General features: G+C 43.7%; 2 protein-coding genes across 4 annotated transcripts in view; both read right to left on the reverse strand.

Moving 5' to 3' along the window:
* LOC143785560 (uncharacterized) overlaps positions 1-830 on the reverse strand; it is a 39,976-nt gene extending 39,146 nt beyond the window's left edge. The window contains exon 1 of the mRNA XM_077274534.1: positions 650-830. The gene's annotated coding sequence lies outside the window, so the exon portion shown is untranslated. The remainder of the gene's footprint in view (positions 1-649) is intronic.
* A 2,705-nt stretch (positions 831-3,535) lies between these two features.
* Positions 3,536-14,512, reverse strand: NDUFAB1 (NADH:ubiquinone oxidoreductase subunit AB1). 3 transcript variants are annotated; one of them, XM_077274539.1, is made up of 5 exons: positions 14,167-14,512; positions 11,693-11,815; positions 6,546-6,633; positions 4,808-4,900; positions 3,536-3,750 (listed from the first exon to the last, which is right to left on the reverse strand). In XM_077274539.1, exons 1-4 carry the CDS (start codon positions 14,314-14,316, stop codon positions 4,809-4,811), a joined length of 453 nt encoding a protein of 150 aa, XP_077130654.1. In that variant the 5' UTR covers positions 14,317-14,512; the 3' UTR covers positions 3,536-3,750; position 4,808. The 3 variants fall into 3 exon arrangements, with proteins under 3 accessions (XP_077130654.1, XP_077130653.1, XP_077130652.1); XM_077274538.1 differs by having other exon boundaries at positions 3,536-3,746; positions 4,777-4,900; positions 14,167-14,510; XM_077274537.1 differs by having other exon boundaries at positions 4,781-4,900; positions 14,167-14,509.
* Between the last annotated feature and the right edge of the window lie 1,024 nt (positions 14,513-15,536).

Here is a 15,536-nt window from a genome sequence, read left to right on the forward strand (position 1 = left end):
CATTTTATGAGATCAGAACCAATTTATGCAGATGTTGGGCTAAATAGGGCATGCTGGGAGTTGTACTTTCACCAGTTTGGAGGCCATTTCATACATTAACCTCCTTTTTATTTTATTTTTACTAAATGTGATGAAGAGGTTAATTCTTGATAGCAATTTTTTTAATTTTTTTATAAAGGGCGGCCAGGCTGGGAATAAGAACTGCTCAGGCTAAATATAGCCGCCTCTCCTCAGCGGTGGTCGGCGTAGGTGAACTCCGCATCGACCTTAGCATTTGGCTATAGTGATTTTTGTGGGGGAGCATCTGTCACAGGGGGAAGGGGGCAGCTTGACCTGTATTATATTTTAGGGGACGGTGTCGATGATCATTTTAAAGCAAGATATTCCACGCTGGGAATGTATAATGGCCCCTGTTCTCACATACAGCGAGCTTGCTCTGGTTACCATGGCAACAGCTGCTACCGGGGAAGCTGATTAAAATGGAGGCGAAGAATAGTGATACCTGGATAGCGGATACACCATTTAACAGCTGACAATATTAAAATGGCCTTGAATAAGAGGAAATGTCATAAGCACCAAAACCTATCATTACATTGCCATCCAAAATGGCCGCTGGCTTAACATAGCATCTCCAGTGAATACAATTCACCTCAAACGCAAACCCGGCTGTTTTAGTTATGTCGGTTTCTGGGAAAGCTGGGTTTTATGGTCATCCATGCAGCTCATTTTCCACCATTTCAATTACACTTAGTAATAAGGGAGTAGCGGACACGAGCATGGCACAAAAACCAAAGACTGGTGCTGCCACTATGGCGGATCCTGACTAAAATATGGCAGTCAGGGCTCTAAATTGAATCAAAACAACTAGGCCTCGTTTATCAAAAAACAGCCAATCACAGTTCAGCTTTCATCTTTAAAATTACTCTGGGAAAATGAGAGCTGCACTGTGATTGGTTGCTATGAACAATATGGCCTGTCATGCTGTTCAACGGTTTTTATAAGTGATTCCCAATATGTGATACGATATTGATAACTTGTGAAAATATTCACTAATTTATTGTCCATCGGACTTACGCACCTCAAATGTGTGAGGAAAAACTGTGGCCTTGTTGCTCACAGCAACCAATCAGAATTCAGCTTTTATCTCACAAGCCGCTTTGTGAAAATGAAACCTGTCCTGTGATAGGTTGCTAGAAGTCTGTAGTCTTTTGTTAACTGGCACTTAAAGGGGCTTGGAACAATGTTGGAAGTTCGTCTTTGTCTCACAAACAGGAAATGCAGCCATTTTGATTGTCATCTTTGAATAAATATGGCGAAACAAAAAGTGAAGAAAAAAAAAAAAGCTGTTAATGTAAGCGCGCTACCAGCAGAGATAGTTAAAGCTGCAAGTTGTGAGTTCTCGGGTCTAGCACGTCTGTGGAAGCTGCCGTAACACCTCCGCGAATGGAGACGAGCGCCGGCACCATAGTGTTTACATGAGACGGAAAAAAATTCACATTTAAGACCGATCCCCACACACAAGACCCTCATCTACTCCAGGAAGCCTTGAATAAGGGCATCAGCCGGCCATATTTACAGTCCGTATACGGACTGACCGTGCCATATATGAGGCTGTACATTCGGATCAGGAGACCTGTGGTCAAATCCTCAGTCACATTGCAAAACCTATATGGACTGCAAAATACGGCCATATGGACCCAATATAAAGCCATCCTTAAAGGACCAGGCTCTTTGTAATCCAGAATTACATTTTTTACCACAGAAACAGCAAAAAGCTGCCATTGCTAAGAGTCTATGAAGGTGAACCTCCTGTAATCACCTGAGCACAGTGGTTCTGGGGTGTCGGGTCCCTTTAAACCCAGGGAGTCCCAGCTCACAGACCTCAAAAACCCATTTCACAAGTCCATGTTTCAGTCTGAGGATTGCACGCAGTCCAAACCGTGACTGTACAACCGGCCTAAAACTTAAAGGGATTGTCCAGTTTAAAAAAAAAAAAAAAAAAAAAAAAAAAGACATTTTTAACCAATCATTGTGTGGGATCCACACCTGATCGGCAGATTAGAGAACTTCAATCCCCACGACAAGATGGCGCAACAGGTCAACAGCCCGACCATTACTCTATTCACTCTCTATGGGGCTGCGCAGGTAGCATACGACCACTCCATTTTTTACTGTCGCACACGACCACTATTTTTACGGGGCTAAAATACCCCATCATTCCAAATGATGTTGGTTAGACCCCCACCGATTGACAAGGTATCACCTATCCACAACTTGACAACTCCCTTTGGGTACAGACGAACCGCGGGTCTCCTGTCCTGAACAAACAGCCTCACAGGCATAAATTAGGATGCTCGTTTAAGTCAGGAGGTCCGTGGTCATTCCAGGCAATGGTGTCCAGATATGGACCACGAAACATGGATGCCCATCTCCAGCGTCATGAAAGATTCTGCCATCAGAAGCTTTTTAAAAATCACGTCCCCAAGCTGCTGTAGTGCAGATTTAATACTCCCAAATCCAGTGAAGCTCCTAGCAGTGGAGATCTTCTCAGCTCTGTCCATGGTACATCAACCTGCAGGTAACACTTTCCAGTAATGATGGAAAGAACACAAACCAATACCTTAACATCTACACCAAAAATATATATACCCAGGAATATGTTCCCGGCGGAGCGAGCAGCGCTGCATGTGTGAGACAGATCGGGCACCGCATCATTGGACCAGTTAAAGGAAATCACAACTCAGATACGCAGTCTTGGAAGGATTGGGGAGATAAATGACCTGCACCACATATTGACGGTCTATTACACAAACATTATTGTTAGCAGGGGTATCAGTCACCATTACCTTACTCCAGAATCTGCCATAAATTATAGCGCTCAACACTATCGCACTGACACATTCGTTTTCTGGTGCACAGACTGACAAGGAAGCAACAAATTAAAAGGTCTTCGCCTTTTAATAAAAGTGTTTGTCGCATTTTACGTCACCGTATGAACTGTTAGTCTTAGTATCATCTTCCTTAGCGTTTGATTTTTCCAATTCTAGAACATATATAATATAATGTGCACCTCAAAATCAGTCGGTGAGCCGGTGCACTACTCCCATCCTCCGCTTATAGGGACCACTCGATCTTACAAGTGTTGGACATAATTTTACCATTAATATAAATACAATCTATTTTATGGTACAGAGACCAGGCTATACTAGAACTAAGCCCAAAAGTCCTTTCACACATCTGACATTCACGGCCCAAGTGTCTCCTGACACGAACTCAACATCTATGCCTATGAGACTGTAGAGTTGTGGTCAGACGTTCCGGGAGTCTGCACTTGGACCACGATTGTCGAACTTGTAAGATGGGCCTAAGATATTTTATTACATTTACAACACGTGGAAACTCTGTGGTTCTATTAAAGCCGATTATCTGGTTCTGTAGTGATCCAAGTCTGATACATCGGCAGCTACAGTTTGTGTGTCGGATCATTAGCTCCTCCGCGTGATGGTCTGTAAGACGAAGGTGCATGAGATGGAACTTCATTTTATGTCACAAACTTTATTTGAAATATGGCCTGTGGCAATGACAGATGGACAGTAAAGTGGTTTGGTTTTTTTTTTTCTCTTTTACATTTATTGAAGGCCAACACATTCTGACATTTTAAATACAGGATCCTGGAAGTATTGGTGACGGCAGCCACGGTGCTACAGCCACAGCATGCAGGCAAGGTGACAGCATGCCCAGCCCAGCTACCTGCAGGAGAGAAACACAATGATGAGAACATTTACCAACTGTAATATAGGAAAAAAACGGTGAGGATGACGATCTCAGCAATGCATACTGGAGGAAAGCCGCTGCTGACCAAAATTATTCTCAAGAGGTGCCCAGGGCAAAAGCAATAGGGCTTGCCCCAGAACTACAGTAAGACACCATCCTAAACCCTTAATGGGTCACTTCAAAAGTCGGCTTGATAAGCAGCAGATGGGATAAATACGGTGTAATTGCTACCATGCGGCTCCCTTCCTTTTCTCAGTAGTCACGGTGCAAATCTAGTTTGTCGTCAGACAGCTCAGTTACACAAGCCTTCATTTTGGAGGGATAAATGGTCATTAATGGGTTATTCTTGCTCCTCTCAATTCTGTATTAAGAGGTCATGTCCACAAACATCCACCAGGCCGTGTTCAAGAAAGGCAGGTATTCTGCCGAGCAGGTGCACGATACCCGATATTAGTAGATACGATGGGGAAAATATGTGTAAAAGTGGCCACTCACGTCCCGATGCAGACATGGAGCCTTTAAGTCCTGGCAGCATTCAGACCATACTTATCAGTCTTAAGATTTTTGGCAAAAAAAAAAATCCACGCAATTGGGGGGGGAAGCAACTTAAGACTGAAGGCCAAAATGGAACATTTGACAAAGAAAAGGAGAAAAATCAACGGAAACACTCATTGTAATTCTGACTTTGCTTGCACACAGCACACAGGGCAAGTGTCAGCGGAAGCTCAACACCCGGCGGTGAGGAATCAAAGCCAAGGGCAAAGTGAAGAACCGAACCTCAGCTTGTCCTGAAACTGACATTTTATGACCTAGTTATCTAATTTTTATTTTATTTTTAGTATAGGTGCCAAGAGAAAGTAATTTATTGGGCAAACTGGACGTCCATGCGCCTTTTACAGGAGCAAAGCCGTAAAGGGCAGGAAGAAGATTTGCACAGATCTGAAGATTAGTGATTTTTCTGGCTGTTGGATCAGTACAAAATCTGCAGGATCGCGGCGATACTTACAATGAACGGAGGAACGGACACACGTACATCACTCGTATACATCCTTCTTATCTGCAATGTAATCGACTATCTCCTGTGGCGTCATCAGCTTCTCACCGTCAGCATCTGGGATCTCAAAGCCTGTGAGGAATAATAGGGGGAAATTAGATATATTGAGTCTAGGGGCAAAAAACACTCAATATGTCACAGTCACCATTCCCACCCAGCTTTCCCACAGTCTGACAAGTGACGGCATCGCTCAGATATCAGGGAAAGCAGCGGCGAATCTAATAAGTGTGAACGCAGCCTAATGGCAGACACATCTGTCATGTTCCTTTTCCTCCACCATTTTCACCTATATAGCGATGAAAGCTCTCCGTGCTCGAGCCGCCGCTGCCTCCCCGCACGTGTGTTTGGCGGAGCTTACGCGCTCGCTCATTCTGGTATCCTAGCAACCAGAGTGGGCGGCGGGAGGAGAGATCGCAGCATGCAGGAAAAAACATGTCACCGTACCGGAGACTGTCCTAGTGACACAGATAATGAAATACCCGTTCCTGAAAGGAATGCACAATGCAAGAGGAGGCGGCATGGAACGTGTAGTGCGTCCAGAGCTGCATTGTGTGAACAGGAGCTTGTGCCATACAGGGATACACCCGATGTAAAAAAGGGCAAATGCAGAGCACATAAGGCTGCATTCACACGAGTATATGGGGGGCTGCATTCACGCTTGCAATTCTGAGATAAAAGCCTCATATATACAGATATGATGTCCTTCCAGGAGACCTGTGATCCGGCTGGTAACATACGGCCCTGGAAATATAAAGCCAGACCAATCATCTAATCCCTTACAGAGGCTGAAGAAACATCCTTTAAATTTGATCACTGGCTACCGAGACCCCAAATATGAACATACAGGAGCCAGTTCACCCGCAATTACCACAGGCGCCTTATTACCGAAAACCTACTGCACCATTGCAGGATAAGACTGCACTTCATATCTGATGCTTTGCGAGGAGACGCCAATATCTGACAGCGAGCGCAGCCCCTGAATAACGCACAGCGACACTTGGAATTCCCACCACGTAGGCAGGCAAGCAAAAGAGCGAGCCAGCGCTGCCATTTACAGGAGGCAAGGCGTTCGCCATCTAGTGGCAAGACACTAACTGCAGTAGTTTAAAAGGGGATTTCTAAGGAGTAAAATGCATCTTTTATCCTCCTATAACTTACTGATCACTGGGAATATTTTCCTTAAGAAGCTCCACATAGATGAAGAAAAAAAACACTAAAGTTTACAGCATGCGTTAGTCTGGTCTGATTTACAGACCAGACTAATGTATGTAAATAGTAGCTCCATCAAGCTGCAAACGAAACTTGGCCATGAAGTTCTGAATATTGCATTGCCCTGGTGATTTCCCTTTACACCAAGCATGGTACAGTCATTGATGTAGGAAAAACAATTTACTTTTTTTTTTTTTTAAGGGACACTGTCACCTGAATTTGGAGGGAACAATCTTTAGCCATAGGGGCGGGGTTTTCGGGTGTTTGATTCACCCTTTCCTTACCCGCTGGCTGCATGCTGGCTGCAATATGGGATTGAAGTTCATTCTCTGTCCTCCATAGTGCAAGGCAAGCATGCTCCGATCCAGCTGCCGTGGAGGACTGGACGCCAGACAAATCGTTTTGCTCAGCTCTAATTGTGATGCCTCCACTTTGATTTATAGAAGGTATTATGCTCGGGATGGAATCGTCCAGGGGTCCTTTTGCCAAGTAAAGAAATGTTTCTTACCAAACTCATCCTCCATGGCCATTATTATCTCAACTTGGTCCAAGCTGTCCAGTCCGAGGTCTTTCATAAAGTGGGAACCGATTGCCAACTGGAAGAGAAAGAGCAGCCATTAATATGTGTAAGAACGGAGCGTCCAGTATCTGGTCTCCTATTACAGACACATAAGGATCCATCAGTAAGATGCTTTACAAATATCCACCGCCAGCCAAGAGGCCATAGACTTCTATGGGGAGAACCGTGTAGTCTGCGGACCCATTCAATCTAGAAATACCGACCCCGAGTGGACACAAAACCCATCTAGGACATTGCACGCGCCTCCTTCCTTGTTACATGTGTTGCTGGCAATCAGCAGGGTGATCCCAGCAATCGGACGATGACAGCTTTTCCCCAGCCATCGCCAATATTCCTCCAAATTAATCATCACTTGTAAAAATAGATAAATGCATCGAAGAGGAGTGATGAAATCTGCAATGGCGGCTCCAAGATCTTACATTTATACAAGAGTAAATTACACCCAATATATTAAAACCGTGTGAACCATTTAAGGTGGCGTGCATGAATCTTTAGTAATAAAAAAAAAAAAAAAAAAATTAAAAAAAAATAAATAAAAGATTTTGGTTTCTGCAAATACTTTGTCAGTAACAGAAGAGGTCCTGCATTTCCAATACATTGCATATCATTTCCTTTGCATATTTAAAAATTCACATCTTAGAAAGGTGGCGGCATATTGCTGGGCTGCACAGAGTTTACGCACCCCTGTTATACTACCAGGTTTTTGTTATGCCAAGAAGAAGCATTTCAGAACTTTTTCCACTTTTAAAGGGATCCTGTAATCAGTACAACGGCGCCGACCTGACACTGTGTGTAGGTTACTGAGCACAATCCTGCTGACAGGTTCCCTTGAAGGTCACCCAATCTGTAGAAAAGTGACAAAAACTGAAATCTGAGTGGCAAAAAAACAAAAAAAAAAAAACAACTTAATGTGATTGCATAAATTTGCACACCCATAAGATACTTTGTTCCCTTTTAAATTTATGACAGATTCCTACCCAAAAAGACTAATGCCATCAGTATGATGCATCTAGAATCTGACCTTTGCCTGCTCCTCCTTGCAGTAGAGCTCCACACCTGTCAGACTGCGGGGGCATCTCCTGTGTACAGCGCCCCCTTCAGGTCACCCACAGATTGTCTATTGAATTCAGGTCTGGGCAATTCCAACATTTTTGGTGAAGTTGTTATTTTGGTGATTTGGAGGTATTCTTAGGGTAATTGTTGTGCCTCATCAACCTCAGCAGATCAAGCTGCCAAATACAACCCCAATGTATAACGCTCCCTCCACCATGCCTCACTGTGGGTATGCAGTTCTTTTGGTGATGCACAGTATTGGCTTATGCACCGACCAAACCTTTAGGAATTATGGCCAAAAAGTTCAACCCACAGTCTCATCAGCCTAAAACAGGTTCTCCCACAATACTTTTGGCAAGACTTGATGTAGATTTTGGCAAACAGGGCTTGGATGTTTTTCTTTGTCAAAATACTTTCTTGCCAACTTACACTTCAGACCAAGTATAAAGAATGAAGGAACTTGTTGTCTCATGCAGTACGTAACCAGTACTTGCCAGAAATTCCTGCGGCTCCTTTAATATTGCTGAAGGCCTCTTGGCAGCATCAGAAGGCAATTTTCTGGTCTTTTGAGCAATTTTTTGAGGGATTTCCAGTTCTAGGTAATTTCACTGTTGTGCCAAATTTAAGCCACTTCTTGATGACGTCTTCACAGTATTCAATGGTAGATCTAATGCTCTGAGCATTTTTGTACCCTTCTCCTGACTGATAATTTTCATCAATGAGATCCCTTTGATGTGTTGTCAGCTGTTTACAGACCACAGCTTTTTATGTCAAATTTGTCTAAGAAAACATTCTAAATGTTATTTGTGATTTAATCAGGATCCCTGTAAATGACGGCGGCCGTATATCGACTACTATTTAACAGGGTGATTGGCCAATTCTGAACCTAAGCACAATACCAATTACAAGAGGGTGCCCACAATTATTCAACCATATTTTAGTTTAGCTATTTTTATCTTCCCCCCCCCCCCTCAACATTATTTGAGTTTGTTAACAGATTTGTACAGATTATACGCGACATTAATTTTGGAAAAACTTCTGAAATTATTCTTCTTTGTAGCATTTTTTTTTATTATTATTATTATTATACGAGAAAAACAAATGGCATTTTAACAAGGATGTAGAGACTTTATATCCACTATAGTTTGAACAGTCGTCTTCTGAAGCTGAAAAAGCTTTGTAGGAGGCTTAATACTGGAGAAAAGCTCTGCTATAAAATGAATACAAAACTCCCAAATACATTTTGTGAGCACACGAGGTCTGGCAGTAAATACGCCAAAAGACCCCGACCTCACCAAATCAGCTCAAAACAAACCATGCCAAAAGGAGAAAAATTCAGAGCAATGATTTATAAAACAAACTTTAATTGCCATAAATAGTACAGAAATATATATCAAAACATTACATTATTTATTGACTAGAGCACAAGATGAATGTCCCAGGGATGCTGGAAAAGCGCCCATCCCCCCACTCCCCCAGATGTAAATACCCTTGTAATGGTATGCATAAGGAAAAGCACCTACACTATCCAACCAAGGTCACCCCAAAACAGTGGGATTCTATAGTAATGCCATTAAGTATGGTGGTGGAAAAAGGGTGCTAGCACTTACCACAACACAGAGGTAGGAGGGGGCGGTCAGGCCTAATACTGGAGAAAAGCTCTGCTATAAAATGTGAGGTTGTAGGAGACCGTTTCACATCACGGGTCACACACTATGGCAAGATTGAGCACAGCAACAAGACACAAGGTAGTTATACTGCATCGTCAAGGAGTCTCCCAGGCAAAGATTTCACAGCAGGCTGGAGTTTCAAGACATGTTGATCAGGCTCTTTTGCACAAGCATCAAAAATGGGCAAAATGGAAGACAATAGAAGCAGATGTCGGGCAAAGAAACTTAGTATAGGAGATGACAGGCACATCATGTTCCTACCATTAAGAAGATGTTCAGCAGCAAATAGTGGGACCCAGCTACACGCACTGACTGTTGGAAAAGCCTGGCTAAAAATGGAGGAATTGTAGCCAAAAAGCCAGACCTTCCACATAGACCAGGCCAAGAGATGCTACTATTTTTTATTTATTTTACTCACTTATGTAGCGCTATTAATTAAACAGCACTTTACAGACATCACTGTCCCCATTAGTTTGTCTTTGGAGTGTGGGAAGACACCGAACAACCTGGAGGAAACCCACAGAAACACGGGGAGAACAGACAAACTCCTTGCAGATGTTGTGCTTGGTGGGATTTGAATTGAGGACTCCAGCGCTGCAAAGCTGCAGTGCTAACTAGTGATGAGCGAGTATACTCGTTGCTCGGGTGGTCTCTGAGTATTTGTTAGTGTTCGGAGATTTAGTTTTCATCGCAGCAGCTGAATGATTTACAACTACTACCCAGCCTGAGTACATGTGGGGGTTGCCTCGTTGCTAGGAATCCCCACATGTGTTCAAGCTGTCTAGTAGCTGTAAATCATTCAGCTGAGGCGATGAAAACAATCTCCGAGCAGTCATAAATACTCGGAGACCACGCGAGCAACGAGTACACTCGCTCATCACTAATGCTAACCATTGAGCAGCACAAGAACTGGGGTGGAGAAAAATGTCAGCAGGTGCTCTAGACTGGAGAGTCAAAATGTGAAGTACTTGAATGTCACAGAAGGCAGCTTGTCGCTAAAGGGCTGGAGAGCGGCACAATGATGAGGGTCTACAGGCACAGTGATGCAGGTGGAGGCATCAGGATTATTGGTGTCCTCAATGCTGAGAAATCCAGGCAGATACCTAATCATCATGTAATACCATGAAGGAGGCGTTTGATTGGCTCCAAATTTATTATGAACCAGAAAAACAACCCAAACATCCAGCCAATGTCATTAATACCGAGGGGTCCTGGAAGTGATGATTGGGCCCCACAAAGCCCTGATCACACATCATCCAGTCTGTCTGGGATCACATGAGGAGACAGAAGGATCCGCACAAGCCTCATACACAGAAGATCTGGGGTCAGTTCTCCAAGATGTTTGGAACAACCTCCTGCTGAGATCCTTCAAGAACTGTGTACAAGTAACAAATACCTAGAAGAAGTGAGGCTATGTCTCCACGTTCGGGACTCCCTGCGCTTTGGATGCAGCAGATACCCCGCTCCGCCCAAAGTGCCACCCCTTGTTATATGCGCCGTGATTCCGCATGTGTTCATTGAACACATGCGGAATCACCGCATCGTATTCATAGACTCGGTTATTTATCTTGAGGAGACGGAGTGTCTCCGCAAGATAAATAGACATGCTGCAGTCTATAAAGACGCGCCGCATGTCCGGGTACGCAGGACCCCCAAATGCGGCCCTGCACACATAGTGGAGATGGGATTTCATAAAATCCCCTTCACTATGCTGTAACATCTGGACGCTGCGGCTGTATGCAGCGTCCAATTCGCAGCAAATCCTGAAGGCTGCCTGACTATGGAAACATAGCCTGATGGAGACAGGTGCTCACCAAATACTGATGGGATTTACATTTCTCGTGTTCATTCACTTTGCATTTTGTTAATTAATAAACTATAAACATTTCCACTTTTTTTTATTTTTACACACCTGACAAACTTATGCACAGTGGTATATATTTTTTCCTTTATAACCCATGTACATTGTGTCCTAGAGAGATGCCAGACCTAAATGTACATTTGATTCATATTAAATAAATTTGATGCAAATAGAATTTCCTGGACAAACTTGAGCTGATCTGTGATTGTGAAGTTTTACAGATCGGCTCATCCTTATTCTGTACCTTTTTTTCACTATATACCGATTGTTGTCTTCTCCTCTTTCCAATACAGATGTGATGTATATTTTTACAATGAACGTCAATGGCCACTGTATAAGCTGCACACACAGGCGTAAAACAGACATTTTTGCCAGAGAGAGCTCCAGACGTATATCCGAGACACAAGAGAAGAAGAAGAGGAGAAAAAAAAAAAAGTAAACAGACCCACCACCCCCTCCCCACATCCAACGTCAATAGTAAAGCTACCTACCTTTTCTGGGTCAACTTTATCGTACAACTTCAATACATATAATACCCTCTCGGCGATGCCCTCCAGGGTGAGGGGAGGAGGGCCGCTGTACTGGCGACATGACTGATATAATGAGTCCGAGACCTGCAGAATGAGACAGGGAGGATTAGAGGAAACTGATACAGTTGCATTCATCTGCATAAATGAGTTTTCTGTTAGATAAGAAAAAAAAAAAAAAAAAGAGTCAAAATTTAATAAGATTCTGCAACCTGTTAAACCAGATGATACTGAGAAGACTGGTGGGGGGCCGTCAGCTGAGCCCTCTACTTTGTTACAGACAAAGCAATGTGCAATTCTGACCATGGAGACCCTCACCGATCTAGTAGTGATCACTATCCTTCCATCTTACTGCAATATCCCTTTAATAAAACCGGACAATGGCTTTAAGGTGGACTCATGTTGATGTCAACTTTGATGCCCATCAGAGCGTAAAGAATGGACCTAACTATATATGTTCAATGTGAGGCTACGGAGTTATTTCTGATGGATAAAGTGATGATGAAACGCTGGCACATTCTTAGGCCCTGTCATTACTGCAGTAATCAGTGGGGGTCTGACATACGGGACCGCCAACAATCCACCTAGCTCAGCACTGCAACCACTTCAGTTTTCTTCCTAAAATCACACACCCCCAGGGTGTACACAACAGATGTGCCCAAACGCGACACATAAGTGACTTTTCAGAATGTTTATTACATGCGCACAACATTCTCAACCATGTCGCTTGCTGTCAGTGAACGGAATCACAGTTTACATCCAGAGACAAAAAAAAAAAAAAATTCCTCATAACAGCAGGGGTCACATCACCCACACTCCCAACACCTCAGTGCACCAACTCCAATCGCAACCGTTTAAAGAGATCAGTCACCATGAACAGGACGTCTGATCGGCAGACACGAGGTAATGGAGCAGATGAATATAAAGTTTGTGAGAAAAAAAATCTGTATAATTTGTGTTTTATCATTGAAACTTCTGCTTTTTCTGAGATTTCAGTCCTATCAGTAACTGACAGCCTTCCTTGGATAACTGGGCATACAAACATAGCTGATGGGAGCGAAAATCCCAGAAAAAGCAGAAGTTTAAGGCTATGTGCGGATTTACTGCGGATCCGCGGTTTTTCCCGCGCAAAAACGTTGCAGTTCCGCAAGTGTTTTACAGTACAATGTAAGTCAATGGAAAAAAAAAAATAAATGCTGTGCTAATGGTGCGGAAAAATCCGCACGGAAAACGCTGCGGATTAAAAGAAGGAGCATGTCATTTATTTGTGCGGATCTGCAGCGTTTTTGTACCTATTCCAGTACAGAAATCCGCACAAAAAATCGCATCAAATCCGCACAAAAAATTCCAGAGGCAAATCTGCAACGTGTGCACATAGCCTCAATGATAAACACAGGTTACACCAATTACTTTCTATCAAAACTAAATATCAATATACTCAGCTCCTCCTGCTCTATAACATGGAGCCTGCAGACTGGACGGTGTTTTCATGGTGACTGGTTCCCATTAGCCATTTAAATGCTGCTGCTGTCAAAAAGGATCAAGAATTCACATGTTCAAGAAGAAGAAAAAAAAAAATATATAATATATATATATATATATATATATATATATATATATATATATATATATATATATATATATATATATATTTTTTTTTTAGTTTGGACAATTATGATACAATAACATAACAAAACAACACTTTCAGAATGTGTAAATATTTTATAAAGGAGTTAGATACACCAGTACTGTGTTTTTGTTTTTTGTTTTTAAGTCGCTGTACACTCCCTCCCTCCCTCCCCAAAAAAATTCTAATAAAAAGTGATCAATTGTGAGACGTAAAATAGCATCAATAAAGGCTAAGCCCCTTGTTCAGGTCAAAAGTTGTCAGGAAAGATAAAGCGTGTGGATTCTACAATTTCCTTTGGGATCAATAAAATGTCTGACATCTCAGAAAATGGTAAGGTTTTTTTTTTAAACCACCACAAAAAAAAAAAAATAATAATAATTTGGCCATAATAGGGCTGACACTGACAGTACTTTTAATCCTTTTCGTCTTATTTTTCTCTGTATGAGCCCTCGTACATCTGTGTGGACACAAATTAGAAAAGTTCTGGTTCTTGGAGTAAAAAATAAAAACAAATTAAAAAAAAAAAAAAAAGGGAAAAAGCACAAAAAACAAGTTACCAAACCGCGCTGGCCACAATGAGGCTGCCGTTCAGTGCCAGCAAGCAGAGTGGTTACACATGGGGGGGTCTGAGACCTCTTCTGTGGGGAGCACGTGTCGCCACTATTGCGAGCATGTCACGACATGGTGGAGGAGCACGGGACCCGGCCCTGTCGCACACGGGTGGGCTCCCGCAGACCAGCACACCCTCAGCAGCCCCCTCTCCAGCCCCGGTGACCCCTGCTTGGCCTTGCCCGCCCTCCCGCCGTACCTGTGTGGTGAGGACCGGGGCGCCGCTTGTCGGCCTGGCCAGGGCTGAGCGCTGCCTGCAGGCGGAGGAGGAGCTCAGGGCCGGGAGGGAGCGCCGGGGCAGGGGGCGCAGCGCCGAGCGGACACACACACAGAGGACACGGGACGCCATGGCTGACAGCCGCTACCCACACTGCACCGCGGCGCGAAGAGGGACAGAGTGACTTCCGGCAGGCGTGCTAGAGCGCCTGTAACCATAGAGACGAGACCGGAAGAAGATAGATGGGCCGAGGAGCCAGATATTATAATCAGATTTCTTGCTAGGCTGTGACTGTTATTAGATATCTCCGTTCACATTCACGGGCCGGAGACGGAATTCTAAGTCAGAGGCGGGAGCCGCTCCGCCATCTTGCTACACCCACTTTATACATCCGGCGCCATTATGGTACACCCAATGAGGACGGAGAGAAAGGTCACGGGTGTCATTGAGGCGGTCACATGGCGCGTCAATCACAGCTGCAGCAGCTGCACACACTCCTGACATTGTGTCGTCTAGCACATCCTTCACACCATGTTGGGGGCTTTGCATGCTTAGGCATCATGGTTTTGTATTTTTCTAATTTTGGATATTAAAGAGGGTATCATTTTTCTTCTTCACTAAGATACGTGTATTTGGGGCTGAAAATCACTTTTGTATAGGTGTTTTATGATATGTTTTGCACTGTCCATTGCTGGCTGCAGAATGAGTTAACTGAGGATCGGTCAGTGAGCTCTTCCTAACCCTCCAACAGGAGAGTTTCTAACTTTTAGCTGTCTATTGTGAGCGTGTAAACCAAAATCATAAAGTGAAAACAAGAAACCAGTAAAAGCAAAACAGTGCAACCGTTTAAGGACCCAACTGTAAAAAGAAAGTCTCCAAAGTCGGACAGCCAGTCCGTTAACTCCGCGGCTCTGCCCAAGTTGGCGCCACAAGCCGTTCAGAGCTCATTAATTGGCTGCAGCGCTGTCGGCATCAGCAGGCGGGTACACTCCGGAAGCAGCGGTGGAGACTCCGCCGCTGGACCTGGGGAGGGGAGGTAAACCTTAGATTGTTGCAAAAACAAACAAGAAAGCTTTTTTTTTGCTTTCTGCAAACCCATTTAGGTTATGTTGCCCTGAAAAATCTCTCCAAAGTACCGGCCACGAGGGTTATCTCTTCTGTGTAACTTGCAGTCTACAGCACTTTGTCCAGTGAAATCTCTCTCTAGTAACAGAGACATTGATACAGATAATAGGGAGCGCATCTAAGAAGGGGCTGATCTTTATCTTTCTGCAGTAAGCAGGGGCAGGTCTTTATCTTTCTGCAGTAAGCAGGGGCAGGTCTTTATCTTTCTGCAGTAAGGAGGGGCAGGT

This window comes from Ranitomeya variabilis, chromosome 7 (genome assembly GCF_051348905.1).
Source record: "Ranitomeya variabilis isolate aRanVar5 chromosome 7, aRanVar5.hap1, whole genome shotgun sequence".
In the NCBI taxonomy this organism is placed as follows: domain Eukaryota; kingdom Metazoa; phylum Chordata; class Amphibia; order Anura; family Dendrobatidae; genus Ranitomeya; species Ranitomeya variabilis.